Below are 26,636 nucleotides of genomic sequence, written 5' to 3'. Positions count from 1 at the left end.
TTTTTTCTAAATTCATAATGCAATACAGGGTGAGGGCACATAATACAAGTGAACAAACAAAGGTGGATTTTCTCTTTTCTTTAAATAATAATAATAATAACCGCTACCGCTTTTTCTTTTTAGTAGGATCCACTTCTTTTGGGGGGGGGGGGTTTTAATGCCTTCAATTGATAGCGAAGTCGAGAGAGAGAGACAGGAAATGGGGAATGACATGCAGGAAAGGGCCGCCTGATCGCCTGATGCGGGACCCGAACTTGGGCCACGCAGCTCTACCAGGTGAGCTAAACGCCGCCCCCGTAGGATCCACTTCTGAACTTCTTAGTGGCTTCTAAGGGTTCTCTGCCATGTTGCTTCTAGCAGCGCTCTCCTCCCCCCTCCCTTCTCGTTGTCAGGTAAAAACCGATGATGCGTTCCAGTCAGGCTTTTGAACCCGTAAGTTACGGCTTCAAGTCACAACTTACGACTTTGTAGCGTTCCAGGCAACCCGTAACTCGTGTTTTTCTGACCTGTTTTACCCGTGAAAATCACTATAACGGCCACTGGTGACTTCCGACCCGTGAAGTCGTACCAGATCGCACTGGTACGACTTCACAGGTCGGAAAAACACAAGTTACGGGTTGCCTAGAACGCACCATTATTTCCTGTTCGCCAGCGCGGGAATGTCGCCAACGTCACCAAATACAAAAAGAACAAATACTGAAAAATACCGCATGGTGTTACAGGAGCCGAACGGCTAAATCAGCGTTGTATCATCTCCTCTTGTAGTGATCACACAAGTTAATTAACATTTACTCATGTTAATTTTATAGTGTTTTATATTGAATTTACATTTATGAAAACATATGAAAAAAAACATGCGGTACATGATTAGAATCATTCTCTATATTGATTGATTGTTTTTCTATACATGTGATAAAAGTATGTATGTGTATGTGATTGTATATGTCTATATACACAAATATTACCAGTATTTCTTTTATATCATAAACGCATCTTCACATATCATTATCACACTTAAAGGTCAAGTCTGCAGTTTGTAAACACAACATTCAAACTTGGAACATTTTCATTTTGTTTGTCAGTCACGCTTTCAAAAGTCAATGGGAACACTTGTAGCCGCTTAAAAATCTTACGTATTTTTAGTTTACATGTCGCTCTAAATCTCTGATCTCTCCTTAGCTTGGTGATATTAGGCCTTGTAAAATGTAAATGAGAGAGAGACAGAGACAGACATGTATAGACTGAACTGTCTGTTCAACAGTGAGAAGGTTTCTGTGACAGGAGGAGACTCTGATTCACTCAACACAGAAACACTGAGGAACCAGAACAGAGTCCAAGCCCAGGATACAGAGGTTTAGTGAAGGTGGTGTTGAAGGTGTAGAGGTGGATCAGTGAGTCAGAGGAGACTCTGTAGAAGGACAGAGAGCCAGCAGGACAGTCCACATACACTGCTACTCTGTAAGAGACAGAGGAGGAGGAGGAGGAGGAGGAGGAGGAGGAGGAGGAGGAGGTGATACGTGTCTCTGTGTCTCTGTGCCAGACACTGTATCCATCATCAGAGCATCTCAGACTCCAGGACTGCTTGTTCCCTCCAAACGCACAGTCTCTACTGTTTCCTTTCCTGCTGATTCCTCTGTAACTCACTGATATAAAAACCTCTCCTCTCCTCTCGACCTCCCAGTAGCAGCGACCAGTCAGACCAGTTGAACACAGCAGCTGAGACCACCCGTCAAATCTGTCTGGATGATCAGGATATGACTGATCCTCCTTCACACGTGTTGCCTTCCTGTTGTTGTCAGACAGTTTGATCCATCCGTTCACTGTGTTTGTGTTGATTGTGAGTCGACAGGAATCTGATGGAGAGAACAAGACACAGCTGCAGTTATTGATCATGTCAATATTGATACTGTCAATATTGATCATATTGACAGTTTCATGAAGACTCATGAGGTCAGTGATGTGACAGTGTGAAGATGGTTGAATGTGCTGCTTAAAGTAAAAACACACTTACACTTCCTCAGACCTGGTGTCAACCATCGGACTCCAGCAGGCTCCACCCTGAAAGGAGGAGGGGGGTCAGAGCAGCACCTTCTCTGTCAGCATGCACACATGGACATTACATGGCTCTCACACACACACTGTTTTATCACTGTGTTCACATGGAGGCTGGTATGTATGGATGAACACTGAGCACAGAGAAGAAGGAGCTGGAGTCTTTATCTAGTGATGATACAGAGCAGGAGGAGACGAGGAGGAAACACTTCATCATGTGTTTTCTTCATGATGTCACTTCAGTGTGAGACACACACTTTCACTCTCTGACTCTCAAGCTGCACAAACACACGTCACAGCAAATAAGATGAAGACACAACAGGTGGAGCTGACCAATATCCCACAATGCACCAAGAGAGGCAGAGGAGGAGGAGGAGAAAAAGAAGACTTCAGCTGTGAACAGTGGATGGTTTCAGTGTTTGATGAGGTAGGAAACACACTCAACACGTTTGTTAGAGCTCAGTGAAACACACAGTGAGTTAATTGAGAAACACTGAGTGTGAACACAACTTGTGTTAGTTTGAAGAAAACTCTACAGGAAGCTGAAGCACTCTGAAATAAAGTCTGATCAAAACATCTGGAGAGACAGCACAGATGCCAACATCTGGTTTCATCCCTGAGATCTCTTCTCCTGAATATGACCCAGTCTCATGAAGTCATCGTGATGAGAAACTCCTGATCTTAGTAGTTCATCAATGTGCCTGATGAAAGCTGCACAGCTCATGTTTGAAACACTATTGAGATTTTGGATTCATTATAAACTGTGTTGGTGTAACAGGGTTAATATTAAATATAATTATATAAAATTGTAGTTGATTTTTTTTTAAATATATTTTTATCTGTTTTTTTATTCATTCATTTTTTATTATTTTGTTTTATTTATTACCTGACGTTTTATTTTATTTATTTGTATTTTGTATTATTTTCTTTTGGGGCCCCCTGCCCCTGCATTCCTCCCTGGGCAGCCCCACCCCCATATATAAATGTAACCGTTGGTTTTGTTTTGGTCACTTCTCGTCTGGTCAGTTTGTTGAGAGGTGAGTTTGCTTTCTTTTCTGTGTCTGTTGGTGTTTTTATTTTGTCTCTTTTTTTATGTTTTTCCAATTTATATATACATTTGTCATGTTTCCTTTATAGGGGTTGGGGAGACGGAGCTGATTGTGTTTTGTTTTTATTTCTTTCAACTGGTCAGGTATGTTTACTTTTTTAACTGGACACTTCTCGTCTGGTCATTTTGTTGAGAGGGGTTGGGGAGACGGAGCTGATTGTGTTTTGTTTTTATTTCTTTCAACTGGTCAGGAATAAAAGAAATAACCTCTAGGAGGACTGTGATTCTTTGAACAACAACGCAGAGTGATCCACGAACCGGTTACATTGGGACGAGTCAGAATGCGACAGAGGACGTCAGTGGAGTGGGCGGAGCTTCACTGTGGCCTACACCACCTCTGGATATGGTCTGAGTGATCGGATCTGATGTCATTAATGCATCAATCATGAAAATGTTCCAGCTCCTCCTCCTCTATCACACAGTGTGTGTGGCTGCAGCAGCCTCTACATACCTGAGAGAGTCCAGTCTCCAGTCTGGATCCTCCAGTCCAGCAGACAGTAGCTTCACTCCTGAGGCTCCGGGATGGTTGTAGCTCAGGTCCAGCTCTCTCAGATGGGAGGGGTTGGAGCTCAGAGCTGAGGCCAGAGAAGCACAGCCTTCCTCTGTGACCAGACATCCTAACAGACTGAACACACACAACAACACACAGGAACCCTCTGTCAACACCTGCTACTGTGTTTCAAGTATCATCAGATAAACAGCTGGATGGATTCTCACCTGAGAGTCTCCAGTCTACAGTGTGGACTCTCCAGTCCACCAGACAGCAGCTTCACTCCTGAGTCCTGCAGGTTGTTGTTACTCAGGTCCAGGTGTCTCAGACTAGAGGACTGGGAGCTGAGGACTGAGGACAGAGCTTCACAGCTTCTCTCTGAGAGGTTACAGTCGCTCAGTCTGAAGAGGAATTCAAGGAAAAACGCTCACATGCTCAATATGAAGGAAATAACTTTTTTTTAAACATCATATTGTCTCTTATGAAGCAAAACACTTATCATTAAAAACAAATCACCAACATTTCCATGCTGTCAAGATGCAATTTATGTTTTATCAGATTTTTGTTTAGATGACTGAATTTATGACATTTTGACCATTTCATCACAACAGCTGCCTGGGCACTGACTCACCTGAGTGGATAAATGAAGCTACACAGCAGGTCTCACTACCAGCCAATTAGCTCAGCGAGTTAGCAGCTGGTTCTTAGTATCAGAGGTTGTGAGTTCGAGACCCAGCGAGGGTGATGATGATGATGACAGATCAAAATATCAGTTGTCTGTCCCATTAGCTTGGACTGGACCATGTGCGAAGGCTCCTAACATCTTAGACTCATAGTAGATGTACTGTGGTTACTGTGGTTTCAAATCTGCCTACACGACAGTGAATGGCTTACTCAATTTGTGAAGCCACTGTTGAATGCCACTTGTCAATTAGCTCAGTGCTATATACGATGGTCTTTGGTTCCCGAGGTTGTGGGTTCAATCCTCAATTGATGCATATTGAACATTATAAGGTCAACTGTCCTGTCTTCCTATTCTCCTGTTTGTTGTTCAGCATTTGCCTAAATTTGCCAAAATTAGCCCGGACCCGACCCCTGCGCAGCAGCTATAATCTATATTGTTTTCTCCAAACAAGAAAATATTGAAACAGATTCCTGGAATCAGTGTTTTGATGTTCACACCACTTCAGATGTTCAGTGAGCCACCACCACCACATGCAGTTTAGCTTCTTCAGTCAGTGTTTGTGTCAGTTCACACTTCAAAATAACTTGTTATATGGTAAGTTTAGTTCATACAGATGAAAATGAACTAATTCATGTTCATTTCTTCTGTTTATTTAAATATCAGCTGTTGTTTTTCAGTAGAACCTCCTTCTACCTCCATCATCACTGCCTCGAACAAACTGTAAACCTGAAGAATCACAGACATGAGTTACATTTACAACTAAAAAACAAACACAATATTGAGACTGAGAAAATATTTTACCACTTAAACAATGAGTCATATTGTGGTGAAAGTGAAAAACCAGGTGTGCCTCAAACACTCAAACTGTCTTCAGCAGTAGTAGATGTTTCTGTACCGTCTGTACCACAGTAACATGCTATTGATGCTGGGCCGTGTCCATGGAGACGTCATGAGACGTGATGTAAAACTGTCATAAGACCTGAGCAATGTTCACTCTGGTGACAGTGAACGCTGCTCAGGTTCATCATTTATAAACTGATTCATTCAGTTCGACGTTCACGAGAGATAAGAAAATGTCCAGTGAAGCACAGCCAGTGACAGACAGTGTGTGTGGCTGCAGCAGCCTCTACATACCTGAGAGAGTCGAGTCTCCAGTCTGGATCCTTCAGTCCACCAGACAGCAGCTTCACTCCTGAGTCCTGCAAGTTGTTGTTACTCAGGTCCAGGTGTCTCAGACTAGAGGACTGGGAGCTGAGGACTGAGGACAGAGCTTCACAGCTTCTCTCTGAGAGGTTACAGCTGCTCAGTCTGAAGAGATGATCATGAGGAAAGAAAGGAATTTAACATCTGACCTGTTGCAAAAACAAAAGTGTTTTTATATAATGATGAATAAATCCAACTATCTCTACACTTACAGAGCTTTGTTGGAGGTTTTGACCACTGGCAGCAGCCTCAGAAGAGCCTCCTCTGAAGCAGAGTATTTCTTCAGATCAAACTCATCCAGATCTTTTTCTGATGACAGTAAGATGAAGACCAGAGCCGACCATTGAGCAGGAGACAGTTCATCTGTGGAGAGACGTCCTGATCTAAGGGACTGTTGGATCTCCTTCACTAGAGAACGATCATTAAGTTCATTCAGACAGTGGAACAGGTTGATGCTTTTCTCTGCAGAGGGAGTCTCTTCAATCTTCTTCTTGATGTACTGGACTGTTTTCTTATTGAACCATGAGTCACTTCCTGTCTGAGTAATCAGACCTCGTAGGAGAGTCTGACTGGACCTCAGTGAAAGACCCAGGAGGAAGCGGAGGAACAAGTCCAGGTGTCCATTTGGACTCTGTAAGGCCTCGTCCACAGCACTCTGATAGAAATGTGCTGATTTGTCTCCAAACACTTTAGACCACATGGATGTTGTTTGTTGTTGTGACATCAGGTTGAGCCCAGTGTTGATGAAGGTCAGATGGACATGAAGAGCAGCCAGAAACTCCTGAACACTCAGATGGACGAAGCAGAACACCTTGTCCTGGTACAGGCCTCTCTCCTCTTTAAAGATCTGTGTGAACACTCCTGAGTACACTGAGGCTGCTCTGATATCGATGCCACACTCTCTCAGGTCTGATTCATAGAAGATCAGGTTTCCTTTCTGCAGCTGCTCAAAAGCCAGTTTTCCCAGAGACTCAATCATCTCCCTGCTCTCTGGACTCCAGTGTGGATCTGTCTCAGTTCCTCCATCATACTTGACCTTCTTCAGTTTTAGATGAACCACCAGGAAGTGGATGTACATCTTAGTCAGGGTCTTGGGCAGCTCTCCTTCCTCTCTGGTCTTCAACAGCTCCTCCAGAACTGTAGCAGTGATCCAGCAGAAGACTGGGATGTGGCACATGATGTGGAGGCTTCGTGATGTCTTGATGTGGGAGATGATCTCTCTGGCCTGCTCCATATCTCTGAACCTCTTCCTGAAGTACTCCTCCTTCTGTGGGTCAGTGAACCCTCTGACCTCTGTCACCATGTCAACACACTCAGGAGGGATCTGATTGGCTGCTGCAGGTCGTGTGGTTATCCAGAGGCGAGCAGAGGGAAGCAGTTTCCCCCTGATGAGGTTGGTCAGAAGCACGTTGACTGAGGTGGAGTCTGTCACATCAGTCAGGATCTCAGTGTTGTGGAAGTCCAGAGGAAGTCGACACTCGTCCAGACCGTCAAAGATAAAGACCACCTGGAACTGATCAAACCTGCAGATTCCTGTTTCTTTGGTTCCAGAGAAGAAGTGATGAACAAGTTCCACCAAGCTGAACTTCTTCTCTTTCAGCACATTCAGCTCTCTGAAGGTGAAGGGAAATGTTAAGTGTATGTCCTGGTTTTCTTTGCCTTCAGCCCAGTCCAGAGTGAACTTCTGTGTTAAGACTGTTTTCCCAATGCCAGCCACTCCCTTTGTCATCACTGTTCTGATTGGTCGGTCTCTTCCAGGTGGGGCTTTAAAGATGTCTTCTTGTCTGATGGTTGTTTCTGGTCTGTCTGGTTTCCTGTATGCTGTTTCAATCTGTCTGACCTCATGTTCATCATTGACCTCTCCAGCCCCTCCCTCTGTGATGTAGAGGTCTGTGTAGATCTGGTTCAGAAGAGTTGGGTTTCCTGCTTTAGAGATCCCCTCAAACACACACTGGAACTTCTTCTTCAGGGAAGATTTGAGTTTATGTCCACAAAGTGCTGCAAAATATTCTGAATAAAAAGGAAACAAGATCAATAAGAAAATATAACGTTTTAATTCCTCTAAATAACAACGATATGAACATGTTTCCCTCCATGTGTTGATGTCAGTGAACGCCTCATTTGTCCATCATGTTGAATCTTTAGAGAAAGCATCTTACTGCTTTGCAGACGCTCAGCCAGCTCCTCCTGCTTCATCCTCCTCAGGAAATTCACTGTGATCTTCACTAATGCCTCTCTGCTGCTCCTCCTGTGCTTTTCATCCTTCCTCTGACTCCCTGAGCTTACCTGAGGGTAATCTGGATTTAGAGCCTTGTGGATCTTCTTCAGCTCGTTCTTGACAAAAGTGACCATGTTCTCCTCCAGCAGCTGGAACAGAAACTCTATGAGTGACAGCATCAAACTAAAACCATGGAGCCAAACATCAGATCCATGTTGGACAGACTGACAATCCACTGGTGTCAGAGTGCAGCATGGAGATGATGGTGAACACAACAGATGTAACAGCAGCTGTTGGACATGTCCTCACCACAAATATGGAGTCCAGGTGTGTTTGATGCTGCTGGGCAGACTGACCACTGGGAACCTCTGAGCTCTCCTGGTCCACTCTGTGGAGGAATCAGTGTCAAATGAACATCAGGACAGAGAGATAATACAAGATGGACTTTATATGTGTACTCTCTCTGCCTGGGTGCTTCAGGTCTGGGTGTGACTCCCAGCCAAGGGGAGCTGTTTGATTGCACCAAGTGAAGGTCATTTAGTGATCAGAGGAGTTGGAGAAGGCACTCTGAGGATGGTGAGCAGTGTGTGAGGACGTGTGGAGACGCTGGACATGGAAAAGTGATGCAGGACTAAAAACTTGTTTAAAACAAGGAAGAAGGAGCCGGTGAGCTTTCGTTTGTGTGGATTTTAGTATTTAGTAAATCATGCAGTTAAATTTATATTAAAATGTGTGTATTTAAAAGTAGTAAATATTATCAAATTCAGGTTAAAATATCTATCAAAAAATCATGTTAGAATATCTTATAGTTAAAATCATGTAGGTTTAAAAATGGTTAAAAATGTAATGTATTTTAAAAGACTTTAAAAAGGTAAATAGCTAAAAGTATGGCAAAGCATGTACCTGCTGTAGCGCTGTTATTCTTCACTTTATTCAGTTTTAATATTTTTTCGTGCGAGTAAGTAACCGTTTAGATGACCAATATGCAGTTAGTTTATCCACATGACGATGAAGTTGCTCCGACGACGTTCTCGGAGCAGTGACGCTCCACCAGCAACGACCGTAGCGCCGCCGCCGCCGGGCCACGGTAAAATTTTCCACCGGTGACCGGTCCACGGAGATAAAAAAGGTTGGGGACCGCTGATCTAAGTGATTTCTGTCGGAAGATATAACTATTTAAGACTTATATTAACACAAACATTCAGCTTACTTCTGCTTTAAAGGTTCTTGAGGCAGGATTTGTGAAGAAATGCACATGCGTTTTAAGTTTTTTACTGCTTATGGGCGATGAAGCGTTCAAAACCAAAAAGAATGAGCCCACTCGCGTATCTCTCCGTTGCCTTGAACAGGCTGTGTGCTGCAAAATGCGCTGCAATTCTATGTCCGAATTTCCCGCGCTGTCCGCGGATGTGACGTCAAATGACGCTGCATGCGCGTCCTCGACAGTTCGGCTTTCCACCGCTTGCGACCAGCGGCGGTCGGCGGATGTCTTGCAGCCTAAACAGTCATGTGAGCAGCGAGTAGAGAAATAAAGTCACTTTCATAAATTTTTTTATCTTTTCATGCGAGAAACAATTTAGATTCCCAATCTGTTGTCAGTTTATCCAAATAACGTCTGTAAGTAGATTTGCTCTGACATTTTTCGGAGGAGTGCAGAGCCACACACGAGCGGCAGCAGCGGCTCGTCGCAGAGGCTGCAGCCGGGGAGCTGAGCTCATCGGCCGGGCAACCTGTCCTCCTCCCAGGGAAGAAAACGAGCCGAGTAACTTACCCACAAGGTTTTCTGCTGGCTGGTTGAATTGTTTTTAGGAGATAAATGCTGGTCTCGTTGATGAAATCTAACAATTGTGGCAGTCGCATTAGTTCATTTGAATGAAAAGTGAAGCTTCAGGTGTGCGTGAGCAGCGCAGCCTTGGGGCTCTGTAGCCCTACGTACAAAAATCACCATATTTAGACTACTTCAATAAATAAATAAACAATTTTACAATGATTGTTTCATCCGTGGTCAATGTATCCAAAGAACGCCTGTAAGGAAATTCTCAGACGTTTTCGGGGGAGTGCAGAGCCACTAGAGCAGCCGAGCGGCACCAGCGGCTCAGCAACCTCCAGGTGTCGCGGTAAATTGAGCACTGTACAATGAGCGCGGCATGGCGCATTTAGGCTACTGTTTATTAACAGCCAAGCGCGATGTGTGTGTGTGTCATGAGAGAGACAGCAGGTAGAGGGGCTGACTGGCAGAGATGAGAGATAGTGAAAGCTGTTCTTTTTTTCTGTGAGAGACTGCTGCGGCGGACCCAAACGAAACTGTGGCAGCTGATTAATGGAAAACACTGGTATAGTAACGTTATGCCGTTTCCAATTCAGCCACAGTGTCACTGTCACAGCATCAGCTGCACTGCTGTGGACAGTTCATGCGCGCTCCCGCACCAGCTTGGCTGATGGCTGCAGTAACCCTGACGGCCGCTACTGCTGCTGTATCGCTAATGAGTTTTATTCCTTGATCCTGCCTAATGCTCCTTTAATTTTCAGAGGGAAATTCAGTGATGTGGTTGTTTTTTCGTGCACGTCCGCAGCACAGCTTGGTAGGAAAAAAGGAAAAACATGCGCATAAGTGGTCTTGATGGTTTTGATATTCAACCTGCAATTCAACACATGTAGGCCTGGATTTTGTTATTATTTCTGTTGGAGAATATAAGCAAGTGGCCGTTTTTGTGCCAAATTTGTTCTTCACAGGAGAGAAACTGTTAAAAACTTTTAAAGTTTAAAGAAAGCCATTAAAATAGTCTTTGAATTTAAACCCCCGTCTCTGGAACTCCCTCCCCCCCAGCATCAGGAACACTGACTCATTCTCCACATTCAAATCCCATCTGAAAACCCACCTTTTTAAACAGGCCTACTCCCTTTAAACTCTCTTTGCCCCCCCGCCCCCCTTCATCTTTCATTATTGAAGATGCGCAGATTTGGGTTTTTTTTGTGATTTAGTATTTACTTCTTGTTATTATTGTCATTTTGCTGCTTTGTTAGGTGACCTTGAGTGCCACGAAAGGCACCTCCAAATAAAATGTATTATTATTATTATTATTATTATTATACCTTTTTGTGTTCATTCTACTCTAATTTGATGATTATACATTTTCGTTATAAGCTCAAGTCAAGAGGACAAATGCAGTTTATTCGTTTATAAATGAATCGCGATTAATTACAGAAAATTGTGAGATAAATTAGTTAATTTTTTTAATCTATTGGCAGCCCTAATTCCTGGTCATTGAGTGAAGTCCTGTTGAAATCTTCTGAGGCAAGTTGCCCTTTCAAGTGGAGGAAACTGCGGGGTTAAACCTCAGTGAGGAGCACTTGACAATAGGCTATGTCCCCTGAGGACGTTCACAACAGACAGAGACACTTTGGTTTCAGACCTGGTCCGACAACACCTCGTAGAAACTGGTTCTTTTCTACAATAACCTGAGTCTGACTGTCAGTTATAACTTACATCTGATCAGCTGATCCACGTCCTCCTTTAAAGCCAATGCCCCACTCCTTTGAGTCGTCGCTCTTTAAAGACAGACAGCTGGGTCCAGGAGAGTCTGGTCTCTGCTGCTGGATCCTAAAACAACAACACAACTGATAAATCTGCATGTTGGAGAAAAACTGATGAAAAACATCTTAATAATAAACACAACAACTGACTTCTAGAGAGAAAAGTCTTTCTGACTGTTTTAAATTCTGACCTTCCATCAACAGATCGACTGAAGTCAATAGGACGATCCATGGAGAAGTTGCTCTTCATGGACATAGAGCTGGATCCAGGTCCAGGTCTAGGTCCAGGTCCAGGTCCAGGTCCAGGTCCAGGTCTAGGTCTAGGTCTAGGTCCAGGTCCAGGTCCAGGTCCAGGTCCAGGTCCAGGTCCAGGTCCAGGTCCAGCTCCAGCTCCAGCTCCAGCAAACTGTAGCTTGTGCTGCTGCTCTGGCCTTGAACACAACACACACAGAGCTTTAAAGCAACATTGCAGAGTTCATCAGTCTTAACATAATGTTTCCAGACTCATTGCAATGGTAGAAAAATGGTTAATAGGCGGGTGGGATCACTGCCCCTCCTCCCTCTGCGTAGAGCCGCAGATTGCGACCTGCTTTACGGTATACGTCACACGCTTACCTGACTGTAGCCTAGAGTGAGCTAGCAGCAAAACAGAGAGCGTAGACAAAAAAAAAAGTTTACATACTTTAGGATTTGTAAATATTGATCCATCAATTTATAGTATCTTGATAAGTTTAAAGTCTGAGACACACACACAAGAATGAGAAAAATATACTTTCAAAATTGATAAAAACACATCAGCATATTGCATTTCTGTGTTATTTTTCATGAACTAAATGTAGAAAGTAAATATATTCACATAATTGTAAACGTACATATTAATCATATTTTCTATACGTGTGATACAACTTCTGTGTATTTTGATACATACACAAATATTGTTACCAGTATTGTTCTTTTATATCATAAACGTGTCTTCACATTTCTAAAAGATTATCACACTTATAGGTCAAGTCTTAAAATAATGTTTACAGACTCATTGCAATGGTAGAAAAATGGTTAATAAGGCGAATAGTGCTGCCGCTGCAGCCTGAGCCAGGTCGCGTCGGCTGAAACACCGGTCCATCTGCCCGTGTGTGTGTGTATGTGTGTGTGTGCCAGTGCGAGAGTGTTAGGGTTAGGCGGTCGCCACAGACTCATTCAGTGTTTACACACACACACACACACACACAGAAAGGAGGGCGCATGCATGACAGTGCGCGGTAAAACCTAACTCATACGGTCTCCCCCGTCAGACAATCTGGTCGCAACCCCCCCGCCCCTGGTCGGACAATTCGACCACCCGCCACAGTCTCCTTGCAAACCTGTGGGGAACACTATCGTTTATTATTAATGGGAAAGGCTGCAGCCATACACACACACACACACACACACACACACTCGGTGGAGCAAGCTGGCTTTAAGTGTGAATAATGATGGAGCAGTGATATGAGTCATGGACAGTTAGAAATCCTCATCTGACCTTTGACCTCTGGTCTGGCTCTGACGTCCCCCACACAGAGTGGTTTTAGAGGGAGGGGCTCCCTCCTCTCTGTCCTCACACTGATCCATGCTGCTGAGGTCACATCCACATCAGCTCACACACACTTTGTAGCTTCACCTGCAGAGGAAACACACATCATTCATCTGCACAGCAGCTCACATGTCCATCATGTCTCCAGCTGCTCCTCCACTGATTGGCTCTTCTTCTCTGCTTCATATCAGTGTCAGTTGAATGCAGTCACACAGCAGTGAGGAAGAGGAAGCTGCCATCAGCTGCTGTACTTCTACTATCAGTCCACTAGATGGCGTCATGAAGCTGCAGTGAAGTGAAGAGCAGCCCGGCAACATGATCCATGGATGACTGTTTCCATCCACTGACACACACAAGGACTGAGATCCACTGAGTTGATGTGACACAGTCTCTGTGTGGACAGCGTCCCTGTAGAAAACCACTGGATCAAACAAGCTACAGCTGATTATTACACACACAACACCTGGGCCTCAACTTATTTCACCTCACAGCTTTCAGCATTCACACTAACAAGGTGTAGGAAAAAATCCATACAACAACATTTTCTGTAGGGGCAGGTGCCCGTGGCGATTGCCCCGTGCCCCTAATAACACAACAACAACACAACAACAAGTTGAAGGGCAGAGAACTCAGGTAATGACAGATGTTAAAGAGGAAAACATTCAGACTGTTCACCTTACCTTCACACGAGTAAATAAACTGCAACACAGCCGCTGAAAGTAAACTTTAAACAGGAAATGGAGGAAGTGGGGGAGGGGTGTGACATCTAGAGAAACTGGTGTTTTTACTGCTGTTTCTATTACTGAACCATAAAGGTTTTTAAAAAAAATGTGTTTTCACTTTTATTTCCACATAAAGTTTACTCTTGTGCAGTAACCTCACCTGATTTGTTCATGATTTACATTTTCAAATATATATTAACATGACTATTAAAAGTTTTTTATATGAAGCAAAAATATTTAAGTTTGATTTAATTTTTAATGACATTTTTTGAATTCAAATGAATTAAAAATATTATGTCTAATCCTACACATCTGGATTGCAGGTTTTCAAACACATACTCACACACTTGCATACACACATGCAACCCATCAGCTCCTTGAACCGTTCCTGAGATACATTATTGATTATTATTGTTATTATCATATATTATTATTGAACAGTTTGTCAAAGTGTTCGTTTTTCACCTGTATTAACTTTGAAAACAGTTACTTTCCTAGTTCCTTAGTTGTTGTGTCACATAAACACCTGAAAGTACGAGTTTCCTTGAACGCACCATGAGTTAGCAGCCCCCGCCCTTGTCAGGCATCAATTGGTCCTCGTGCTACGTCACCACATTCACGCGCATCCCTTGGCTGCACACACAGCCCTTCATGCCGTTCTCTCTCCTCATTGGATAACACTTGTATCCCACAAGGAAAATTTTCTCCTCGGGTTACAGCAGAGCAGAGTGACGGAGAGACTCGTGTTTAGGCTGAAATACTTCATGTAAGTGATTGCTGACGGAAAATAGGACTATTTAGGACTTATATTAACAAAAACATTCCACTGATATCTGCTTTAATGTTTTACGCTGACGTGAATCCCTTTTTGTTTTGTTTTGTTTAGTGTGTGTTGCTTTTTATTGTTGTTTCCCCTCCACACACAAACAAACAAACACACACACACACTCGGCCTTCAAATCAAACATTCTCGTTATTATCAGAAGTGCAAAGTCAGGGACGGTCTGACTTCATGACACTGAACAGAGAAAAAGTTCATTTTGGACTAAAGCGATGAGACATGGGGAAAAAAAGGGGCTAACATGTTTACAGGTCGTCTGAAGCTCCTGTTTGTTTTTCCAACAAAGGAATATCAACTCAGAGCCACAACGTCTTTGTAGCAGTCAGAGTAAGTCTGGATGTTGTTTGTTCTACCTGTAAACATACTGAACGTGTCAACTTGACTCTCAGTGAGACTTTTAGACCTAAAATATTAGGAGACTTTAGCCCCAGGTTGAATTTGCCTGGAATTGTCCTTGAAGTTGTTGTTGTTGTTGTTGTTTTTACCTCCTTGTTTGTTTTGTAGCCACTGTATTTTCTTGTTTGTGCTCATGAATCTGCAGCTCGTTTGTCCTCGTCAGCCACCATACTCAGTGACATCAGAAAGTGGAATCCGCTAAAGGTCGTGCTGTGCTTTAGTCGTCAATGTTGTGCTGCTCCGTCCTGGAACTGGACTCAAACCTGCTGTCACCTTTGACCTGCTCGGAAAAGTCGGCTGCAGTTTAGACAGTTCAGTTCAGTTTATCTGTTAACGTTGTGTTTCCACTGTCTGTGTAATAACACCCTGAGCTGATTAACGCCAGCCTTATAATGGCTAATATAACATATTAATATAATAACACATGTGCATCATGTTGCTTCATTTACATCTCATATATTAGTCAGGGGGCCAATTCTGAAAAGTGCTTCCGTTTAGACTTTTGTGGACATGTTGGGGTACAAGATGACAGCCATTTTTTTAGTTAGAGGGGCTTAAAGAAACAGAAGAAAGGCCAGCAGCACTCGTGTCCTTCTTATCGTCTTTTATTGCAAACTGCGTCGGCGCTTAACACACACAGACCAATTTCGACAACGTCTTCCTCAGTGTGCAGCATTCAACAGGAAGTGATGTATTTAAATACTCACAGCTGTGGTTAATCACTTGATTGACAAGTATTAGTATTCAAGAAGAATAACAAATTAATAATGTACAGACATGAGAAAAATAGAAATATGTAGAAAAATATAAAAAATATTCAAAAACCCAGACATCTCAAGTATCATAGGTAAATACATGAATAGGTAAATAGAACAATTAAAAAAGTGCGGTCAGCCATTACAGTAAAAGGAGACAGAGCACATCCGCACAGTGAAAAAATAAAGCGCTGGTAAAGCTCCCTCCATATATAATATGAAACTCATCCAGTACCAAAATGAAGTAACAGACTAAAGCCCTACACCAGCCACAAAATACAAAACTTTACCGACAAACATTATAGAAAACATCCCAACAACAACTCCTCATTCATCCCTTTAGGGTACTCAGTCTGTAACGTGTGTATCCAAAATGCTTCACGTTGCAGTAAAACTCTTTCCCTATCTCCCCCTCTTCTCAAAGGTTTCACTTCTTCTCTTCCCTGAAATCTCAATGAACATACATCATGGCCAGCACTATTACAGTTTTTCTCGATTGTTTACACACAATTTCTGGTTCTTGAGGCACAATGGCCTCAACATCTAACTCATGCACCAACCCCCTGAACCAAATCTGCTAAAAGCACAATTCCTGCTTTACACTCAATTTGCAGTTCTATAACACACTTTTTTCAAAACACTTGTGACTTGTGTGTAGTGTTTTGAAAAAAGTGTGTTATAGAACTGCAAATTGAGTGTAAAGCAGGAATTGTGCTTTTTTAAAATACAGGACGCACAGGACATTTTTGAAACAAAAACAAAAACTTGAACTCGTCTTGAGAAATAAAACCATCATCACACGTCCTCCTTAGAAAACAGGACACTTCTTCATTAAATCTTGGCGTAGGGTCACATGATAAAGGTGTGTAAAAAACAGTGTCACTGAGTTGTCGCAACACCTCTTCTCTATATGCACTTTTATTCTGGATTACAACAGCTCCACCTTTATCAGCTTTCCGAATAATAATATCAGAGTCATTAGATATATTAACTAGGGCTTGCCTTTCTTCTGGGCTGATATTAGAGTGCAACTTCTTCTGATTCCTAGATGTCAACTCATTTACCTCTTGTTCGATCAGTCTGCAGAATGTAGCAACAGCAGGGAGGGACAAAATTACTTTTCGGTTTCAGTCTGTCTAGATGACAACCATTTTTTTTAGTTAGAGGGGGCCTATAAGTGAAATTCAACCTGAAAAAATATTTTGTGGGTTTCGGAAGCAATTTTAAGCAAATTTTCAGGTTTCCTGCTTAACACGTCCTGCCCACAATATATGTCAAATATCTACACAACCACAAGGACCACATACATAAACTTGATATCAAATGAAAGATTACACTCAGGGGAGGTCTGTAAAAGTGTCAAAATGAAAATGTATTTAACAGTGTAAGAGTAAATGGGGCTAGAACTTGTAAAAATCAATTCCCACCTAAAGAGAGCCAGTTTTTAAAGTGAATTTCAACTTGGAAACACAAGATAGCAGCCTCAAACCTGTATCAATCAGTACCCAAATGTAGAGGAATAAGTCATGCCAAGTTTAAAGCTCATAGTGTGAGACAGTGCAACTGAACCTGCAGCTCGTTTGTCCTCGTCAGCCACCATACTCAGTGACATCAGAAAGTGGAACCCGCTAAAGGTCGTGCTGTGCTTTAGGGTGTATTCACACCTGCAGTGTTAGTGCGCACTAAATCTGGTGCGCACTAAATTTGGTCCAGTTTGGGTCAGTGTGAAAGCACATCGCACTCTAATGCACACCAAAACTAGTGCGGCCTGAAGAGGTGGTCTCGGTTCGGCTCCAGCCGAACTCTGGTGCGCACTAGTTTAGATGTGAAAGCAACCGCACTCTGGTGCGAGCCAACTGCCAGGCGAACTCAACAAGTTTGAGCTAAAAGGGCTCCCGTAGTCACTGACAACGGGTTAACACAGCAGGGAGACCGCCCGGTGCTCCGGTCCTACGCAGCTCTGTCCCCACAAACGAAGCAGCAGCAGCGGGGCAGCCGGTCGCTGCGTGCCCGCTGAGTCCGCTCAGACACCGGACAGGTCGGCGGCTCCGTCCCTCGGGTTCGCGGAGCAGCTGATTACCGAGCAGCAGAGGTCCGCCCGTGATTTAACGTTTAACTGGGAACTAACGGGACCGAGCTGGGTGAACGCAACCGGAAACCAGCTGGAAGTACCAAACAGAGTTATACATGCAAACAATATAGAAATAAATGACAGAGCTACTAACAACCGGCCCTACTGGAGTCTCCATCATGAAAGTTTTATCAATCAGCGCGTCCAGATTCCAACCGGTAGTCATGGAGACGTGACGTTCTCCAAGTTTGGTCCTGAGTGACAAAAGGCAGGTGTGAACGCAACCGCACTAACTGAAAAATGAAACAATGTATCATTTTAACATTTGGTGCGCACCAGGGTGCGCAGTAAACAGGTGTGAATACACCCTTAGTCGTCAATGTTGTGCTGCTCCGTCCTGGAACTGGACTCAAACCTGCTGTCACCTTTGACCTGCTCGGAAAAGTCGGCTGCAGTTTAGACAGTTCAGTTCAGTTTATCTGTTAACGTTGTGTTTCCACTGTCTGTGTAATAACACCCTGAGCTAATTAACGCCAGCCTTATAATAGGCTAATATAATATATTAATATAATAACACATGTGCATCATGTTGCTTCATTTACATCTCCTATATTAGTCAGGGGGCCAATTCTGAAAAGTGCTTCCGTTTAGACTTTTGTGGACATGTTGGGGTACAAGATGACAGCCATTTTTTTAGTTAGAGGGGCTTAAAGAAACAGAAGAAAGGCCAGCAGCACTCGTGTCCTTCTTATCGTCTTTTATTGCAAACTGCGTCGGCGCTTAACACACACACAGACCAATTTCGACAACGTCTTCCTCAGTGTGCAGCATTCAACAGGAAGTGATGTATTTAAATACTCACAGCTGTGGTTAATCACTTGATTGACAAGTATTAGTATTCAAGAAGAATAACAAATTAATAATGTACAGACATTAGAAAAATAGAAATATGTAGAAAAATATAAAAAATATTCAAAAACCCAGACATCTCAAGTATCATAGGTAAATACATGAATAGGTAAATAGAACAATTAAAAAAGTGCGGTCAGCCATTACAGTAAAAGGAGACAGAGCACATCCGCACAGTGAAAAAATAAAGCGCTGGTAAAGCTCCCTCCATATATAATATGAAACTCATCCAGTACCAAAATGAAGTAACAGACTAAAGCCCTACACCAGCCACAAAATACAAAATACAGAATATACTCCATGAACTACACAATGTGCACATAATAGAAAACTTTACTGACAATATGCACATAATACAAAACTTTACCGACAAACATTATAGAAAACATCCCAACAACTCCTCATTCATCCCTTTAGGGTACTCAGTCTGTAACGTGTGTATCCAAAATGCTTCACGTTGCAGTAAAACTCTTTCCCTATCTCCCCCTCTTCTCAAAGGTTTCACTTCTTCTCTTCCCTGAAATCTCAATGAACATACATCATGGCCAGCACTATTACAGTTTTTCTCGATTGTTTACACACAATTTCTGGTTCTTGAGGCACAATGGCCTCAACATCTAACTCATGCACCAACCCCCTGAACCAAATCTGCTAAAAGCACAATTCCTGCTTTACACTCAATTTGCAGTTCTATAACACACTTTTTTCAAAACACTACACACAATTCTCTGCATTTGGCACAATTTTCATGAACAAAATCTCTTGTTTTCACGAGTAACACACTGTTATTCAAAATTCTAAAGTTAGTTCCCCTACTATGCACACTGACTCATCACATGGGTAAACACTTGTCACACAGTTTTACAATTAGCAATCAGAGCTTTAGCAAAAAAGGGCAGCATAACAGGCAGTGATGGACTGACACCAAAAAGAGAGAAACCAAACAGAGAGAGGCCACACACACACACACACACACACACACACACACATATATATATATATATATATATATATATATATAGCAGTGATCATAATGATGATGAGAAAAGAAAATGCATTGATCACCAAAATTGCATGTTGATAGAGGGATTTGAACCTAGACTAGAACAAAGTCTTTGACTACAAAGAGTGCTGCTCTACTAGGTGAGCTACATGTTACAGTAGTCTCATCTTGTCAAAATTATGTGTTCAGTCTTTCAAAATTGTTTGGCCGTAAACCAGCTGACCCCGACCAACTCTTTTTTTTTTCTTTTGTGGTCAGATCAGCACGGCTGCATCGTCACACGACCACCTCGGTCGCGTCTTCACGCATTTCATTTGTTAAGGTGTATTTGAGTGTTCTGAGTATCAAAACAATATTCTAAAATTTTACAACACATTTATGTACTGTCTGTAGTTACAGTAAAAAAAAAAAAAGCCTAAGTCATTATGATGAATGGAGTAGAAGTGTTTTCCATTCATCATAGTGTTTTACACTGAGCACATCAGTGTTCAACTGGTTCTTATAAATGTCTAGTCATATGATGGTTTGTGGGTGTCATTTGAGACTAAAATAGCATTTTGAGGATAAATAACATTGTTTTGAATGTAAAGTTTCATTTTGCAGGAGAAGTTAGGGGTTTTGCCAATTGTGTGTGTGTTTTTGGATTTGTGTGTAGAGTTCTGAGAGTATGAGGCATGCTTTCAGAAAATGTGTGTAAACAATCGAGAAAAACTGTAACACAAACACACACACATATATATAGCAGTGATCAAAATGATGATGAGAGAAGAAAATGCATTGATCACCAAAATTGCATGTTGATGGAAGGATTTGAACCCAGACTAGAACAAAGTCTTTGACTACATAGAGTGCTGCTCTACTAGGTGAGCTACATGTTAGTCTCATCCCATTCAAATTATGTGTTCAGTTTTTCAAAATTGTCCGGCCGTAAACCAGCTGACCCTGACCAACTCTTTTTTTCAGCACGGTTGCATCATCACACACCCAACTCGGTCACGTCTTCAAGCATTTAGTAATTTGTTACCCTGTATTTGAGTGTTCTGAGTATCAAAACAATATTCTAAAACACATTTGTATACCAGAAAAAATGAAAAAAATATCATCAATATAACGAAACCAACACACAATACAGTAAAAGGGAGAAACGGATTATTATTATGACAAAATCCTCCTCAAATTGACCCATAAAAAGATTGCTTAGGTTAGGTGAACTAGCTGAACCCATGGGAACACCTTGAAGTTGTAAATAATAGGAATCCTCAAATTTAAAATAGTTTCTCTTAAGGATCAGTTCAGTCATTTTAACCAAGAAATCAGTAGGAGGAGTAAGGGATTCTCTGTGATCCAACGCTCCTAAACCTTCAGTGTGTGGTACATTTGTGTACAAACTCGTGACATCCATCGTACATATGAAAACCCCATCTTGCACATCTTTTAGAGAATCAGTTTTGTGAAGAAAATCGGTAGTATCTTTAACAAAAGATGGATGGCGAAAAACCAACTCTTTTATATGTAAATCAATGTATTTAGAGATGGGTTCAGTAAGGGATTGTGTGCCAGCAACGATAGGACGTCCAGGTACAGGCTCAACCATACTCTTGTGAATTTTTGGAAGAGTATAAAATACAGGACGCACAGGACATTTTTGAAACAAAAACAAAAACTTGAACTCGTCTTGAGAAATAAAACCATCATCACACGTCCTCCTTAGAAAACAGGACACTTCTTCATTAAATCTTGGCGTAGGGTCACATGATAAAGGTGTGTAAAAAACAGTGTCACTGAGTTGTCGCAACACCTCTTCTCTATATGCACTTTTATTCTGGATTACAACAGCTCCACCTTTATCAGCTTTCCGAATAATAATATCAGAGTCATTAGATATATTAACTAGGGCTTGCCTTTCTTCTGGGCTGATATTAGAGTGCAACTTCTTCTGATTCCTAGATGTCAACTCATTTACCTCTTGTTCGATCAGTCTGCAGAATGTAGCAACAGCAGGGAGGGACAAAAGTACTTTTCGGTTTCAGTCTGTCTAGATGACAACCTTTTTTTTTTAGTTAGAGGGGGCCTATAAGTGAAATTCAACCTGAAAAAATATTTTTGTGGGTTTCGGAAGCAATTTTAAGCAAATTTTCAGGTTTCCTGCTTAACACGTCCTGCCCACAATATATGTCAAATATCTACACAACCACAAGGACCACATACATAAACTTGATATCAAATGAAAGATTACACTCAGGGGAGGTCTGTAGAAGTGTCAAAATGAAAATGTATTTAACAGTGTAAGAGTAAATGGGGCTAGAACTTGTAAAAATCAATTCCCACCTAAAGAGAGCCAGTTTTTAAAGTGAATTTCAACTTGGAAACACAAGATAGCAGCCTCAAACCTGTATCAATCAGTACCCAAATGTAGAGGAATAAGTCATGCCAAGTTTAAAGCTCATAGTGTGAGACAGTGCAACTGAATCTGCAGCTCGTTTGTCCTCGTCAGCCACCATACTCAGTGACATCAGAAAGTGGAACCCGCTAAAGGTCGTGCTGTGCTTTAGTCGTCAATGTTGTGCTGCTCCGTCCTGGAACTGGACTCAAACCTGCTGTCACCTTTGACCTGCTCGGAAAAGTCGGCTGCAGTTTAGACAGTTCAGTTCAGTTTATCTGTTAACGTTGTGTTTCCACTGTCTGTGTAATAACACCCTGAGCTGATTAACGCCAGCCTTATAATGAGTAATATAATATATTAATATAATAACACATGTGCATCATGTTGCTTCATTTACATCTCATATGTTAGTCAGGGGGCCAATTCTGAAAAGTGCTTCCGTTTAGACTTTTGTGGACATGTTGGGGTACAAGATGACAGCCATTTTTTTAGTTAGAGGGGCTTAAAGAAACAGAAGAAAGGCCAGCAGCACTCGTGTCCTTCTTATCGTCTTTTATTGCAAACTGCGTCAGCGCTTAACACACACAGACCAATTTCGACAACGTCTTCCTCAGTGTGCAGCATTCAACAGGAAGTGATGTATTTAAATACTCACAGCTGTGGTTAATCACTTGATTGACAAGTATTAGTATTCAAGAAGAATAACAAATTAATAATGTACAGACATTAGAAAAATAGAAATATGTAGAAAAATATAAAAAATATTCAAAAACCCAGACATCTCAAGTATCATAGGTAAATACATGAATAGGTAAATAGAACAATTAAAAAAGTGCGGTCAGCCATTACAGTAAAAGGAGACAGAGCACATCCGCACAGTGAAAAAATAAAGCGCTGGTAAAGCTCCCTCCATATATAATATGAAACTCATCCAGTACCAAAATGAAGTAACAGACTAAAGCCCTACACCAGCCACAAAATACAAAACTTTACCGACAAACATTATAGAAAACATCCCAACAACAACTCCTCATTCATCCCTTTAGGGTACTCAGTCTGTAACGTGTGTATCCAAAATGCTTCACGTTGCAGTAAAACTCTTTCCCTATCTCCCCCTCTTCTCAAAGGTTTCACTTCTTCTCTTCCCTGAAATCTCAATGAACATACATCATGGCCAGCACTATTACAGTTTTTCTCGATTGTTTACACACAATTTCTGGTTCTTGAGGCACAATGGCCTCAACATCTAACTCATGCACCAACCCCCTGAACCAAATCTGCTAAAAGCACAATTCCTGCTTTACACTCAATTTGCAGTTCTATAACACACTTTTTTCAAAACACTACACACAATTCTCTGCATTTGGCACAATTCTCATTAAGAAAATCTCTTGTTTTCACGAGTAACACACTGTTATTCAAAATTCTAAAGTTAGTTCCCCTACTATTCACACTGACTCATCACATGGGTAAACACTTGTCACACAGTTTTACAATTAGCAATCAGAGCTTTAGCAAAAAAGGGCAACATAGCAGGCAGTGATGGACTGACACCAAAAAGAGAGACACCAAACAGAGAGGCCACACAACACAAACACACACACACATATATAGCAGTGATCATAATGATGATGACAAAAGAAAATGCATTGATCACCAAAATTGCATGTTGATAGAGGGATTTGAACCCAGACTAGAACAAAGTCTTTGACTACAAAGAGTGCTGCTCTACTAGGTGAGCTACATGTTACAGTAGTCTCATCTTGTCAAAATTATGGGTTCAGTCTTTCAAAATTGTTTGGCCGTAAACCAGCTGAACAGTGTGTGTATATAAAAAATTATAAAATTGATATTCCAATCATTGCAATCGGGACAAATAAAATTACTTGACTTGACTTGATATATTCATCGAAAATGGAGCCATTAACAAATGGTAACGTAGATTCATCCACATTAATATAAGATTTTTTTATAACCAAATATAAACTCCTCATTGTCCCTTTAAAGAAGGGAGTCACCTGTTGAGTAATGCAATCCTTATATGAAAAGCCTTGTAGAAATGGTGGGGTGTTTGCATGTCGGAATAGCGGTATGTCAGAATGGTGGTATGTCTAAATGGTAGGATGTTGGAGTGGTGGGATGTCGGAATAACAGCATGTAACCCTTCAGCAGAGCAGAGCAACAAGCCTGCCAGCAGAAACCAAGCACAGCGCCAGGTTTGAATGCAGAGTAAAATGTCGGATTCACAATCTTTGGTTTTATTGTGGAAGTTGTGAGTATCTGTTCAACCTAAACTCTGCTGTATGAGCTTCGCCACTGCAGCCTGAGCGAGGTCGCTCTGCACACAGCACACCACAGCTCCTCTGAGCTCGAGATCCCAGGTCTTCCTGCTTCTCTCCCCAACACACAGTACCCTGTGCTGGGCCGCCCGGCACGACCAGTCTCCCTCCAGCTCTGGAGCTTTCAGTTCTTGTGATCCCGTTGCCACCACCATGCATCAGCTACTGGTAATGTCGGTGGAGCTAGTTGCTGTCGTCCCCGCAATTACCGGTAGTCTAACTGGTGCACGGTGGCGGCAACGGGACCGCAGGTACTAGCGTCGCCGCCATTAGCAGCACCGAGGAAAGCTCCAGAGCTGGAGGGAGACTGGTGGTAATGTGTGCAGAGCGACCCCGGTCTGGCTGCAGCTGCGGCTGGAAGCGGCTTTGTGTCGGGGAGAGGATCAGAGGATACATATTCTGTGCTTCTGTACTGTGCTTCTCTGAATCCTACTGGGGCTTTCAGTGGCAGACCGGCCGGGGGTGGGGGGCAGCAGGCGCTGAATTCATGGGTTCATGTGTCTGTAGCGGAGCAGCTCAGGGCGGTTATGAACCACTTATAGTTTCTAAGCGGAAGGGGATGGGGACGAGGGTACGAGGGTACGAGAGAGAAATTGACCAATAGGAGCTATCCAGGCTGCATGGCTCCTGAGAATGGATTGTTTTCGTTCCTTTTGCTCTCCACATTTTGTGGGTCTAACAGGCAGGCTTTTGAACTTTTAAGTCACGACTTCAAGTCACCAGTTACGAGTTTGTAGCGTTCCAGACAAGGTACAAGCTACAACTGGTAAACTGGGAGTACATCAATCTAGTACGAGTTCACAGGTGGGAAGTTACAAGTTTGACTGTACATTCCAACGGGTAACCATAGGAACGGGTCGGAAAAACACGAGTTACGGGTTGCCTGGAACGCACCGTTACTATAGGGCCATAACCACCATTTAAATGGCATTAATAAAAATGATTATTCACATTTGTAGTATGTATAAAAGTACATTAGCTTAGGTTTTAAGTTTAGTTAGGTGGGAAAAAGCGTCGCCTATACCTTTTTCTGACAACATTTGGTGGTAGAAGTAGTATAGCCGATGTTAATCTGCCTTCTGCGTTGTGTTTCGGTACTGACTGCTCCAGGTAGGGTTCAAACCCTGGTCTGCTGCACGGCGGGCGTCAATGACTTTGGCAGTCAGGTTTGCATGTCTTTTTTATGGGTGAGAGATTGTTCACACGGATGCTGCTACAGTAGCAGTAGATGGTTTTGTTTGTAGACAATTAGACAAATAAAATATATGATCTGAAATACATTACCCTGTTGATACTGTTGACACCTGCTGGTATCATCTTCACTGTTGCCTCATTCGACAGCTGTGCTGAGAAAACATCGCCCCCTATAGTGCAATACTCCTTTGGCATATTGATTATTGTTTTCTAAAGATCATGTTTGCATATGAATTGTATTATATTGCAAATTTGCTCAAAATTACAAGAGGGGGTTCAAAGAATAAGGAAGCACTTTGGGGGAAAGAATCCGATTTTACCACCTTTAGAAAACAGTCATGAAATGAACAAAAAAATAATTTCCTAAACTGACAACCTGTCTAGAATACAAGTTGAGGGGTCAATTATTGACACTGGATAGGTTGTCAGCTGAGGTGTCCACATAAGTTACAATATCAGTTTTGGCCCCCTGACTATATTATTCATGACTTTTATTCATGATTTATGATACAGTCTCACTGTAATTTAACTGTAATAGATTTTAAATGAAGCCAGCAGAGCAGCAGCTGTTTGAAGGAGACGTGATGTGAACTGCTGCTCCACATACACAAACATCTATTACAGTCAAATCTGATTAATAATCAATAATTGTCATCGATTTACCCAGTAATCTGAATAAGACAATTGCCCCGTTTACATGAGAGGCTTAATTCCGAATTAAAATCATTTAATTCTGAATTAAAGTTAATTCCGCTTTAAAAAGATCATGTAAACACTTAATTCCGAGTGAAAATATAATTCGGATTTAAACTTAATTCCGAATTAAGTGGGTGGTTTATTCCTATTTTAAATCGGAATTAATTAATTCCTCTATCATGTAAACGTTTATTCTTTTTTAAATTAATTCCGGTCGTTCTGCGCATGCGTATTAACTGACTCGCCGCTCTGTGTGTGTGTCGCGGTGATAATTTAACCGTGAAAAGTAGGCTACAACACACACAACATAACGTTACAGCCGCAGTGTTGTGAGTGAATCATGTCGGGACAACCAGGCTTCAGGAACCCGCTTCACAGACCCCGGTGCTTGGCCGCCGCCGCCGCCGCTGCTGCTCTAGTGGCGGCCGGGCACCGGGCCAATCTTCCAATCTGACTTTGCACTAGGC

The 26,636-nt window shown here is 42.2% G+C and overlaps 1 protein-coding gene across 1 annotated transcript; it reads right to left on the bottom strand.

The window, feature by feature from the left end:
- Positions 1 to 956: 956 nt before the first annotated feature.
- On the bottom strand, positions 957 to 13,313 carry LOC146975619 (protein NLRC3-like). Its single transcript, XM_085794851.1, has 10 exons — positions 12,810 to 13,313; positions 11,482 to 11,721; positions 11,244 to 11,357; positions 8,066 to 8,144; positions 7,698 to 7,905; positions 5,751 to 7,548; positions 3,878 to 4,051; positions 3,612 to 3,785; positions 2,012 to 2,058; positions 957 to 1,853 (listed from the first exon to the last, which is right to left on the bottom strand). The coding sequence occupies exons 1-10, from the start codon at positions 12,896 to 12,898 to the stop codon at positions 1,300 to 1,302; spliced, it is 3,477 nt and encodes a 1,158-aa protein (XP_085650977.1). The 5' UTR covers positions 12,899 to 13,313; the 3' UTR covers positions 957 to 1,299.
- Positions 13,314 to 26,636: the final 13,323 nt, after the last annotated feature.

Source organism: Trachurus japonicus, chromosome 13 (genome assembly GCF_045865225.1).
Source record: "Trachurus japonicus isolate A0001 chromosome 13, Traja_1.0".
Lineage (NCBI taxonomy): Eukaryota > Metazoa > Chordata > Actinopteri > Carangiformes > Carangidae > Trachurus > Trachurus japonicus.
Note: the sequence above shows the minus strand (reverse complement) of the source record. Positions and strands in the feature narration are given on the sequence as shown.

What these genes read in the sequence shown, in the direction of transcription:
- LOC146975619 (XM_085794851.1), bottom strand. Translation starts at nt 12,898, where the DNA reads ATGGATCAGTGTGAGGACAGAGAGGAGGGAGCCCCTCCCTCTAAAACC. An exon ending in CGTGGATCAGCTGATCAGAT is followed by an intron (nt 8,145 to 11,243) that starts GTAAGTTATAAC and finishes ATTCCTCCACAG; the next exon opens with AGTGGACCAGGAGAGCTCAG. An exon ending in TGTAGACTGGAGACTCTCAG is followed by an intron (nt 3,786 to 3,877) that starts GTGAGAATCCAT and finishes GTGTGTGTTCAG; the next exon opens with TCTGTTAGGATGTCTGGTCA.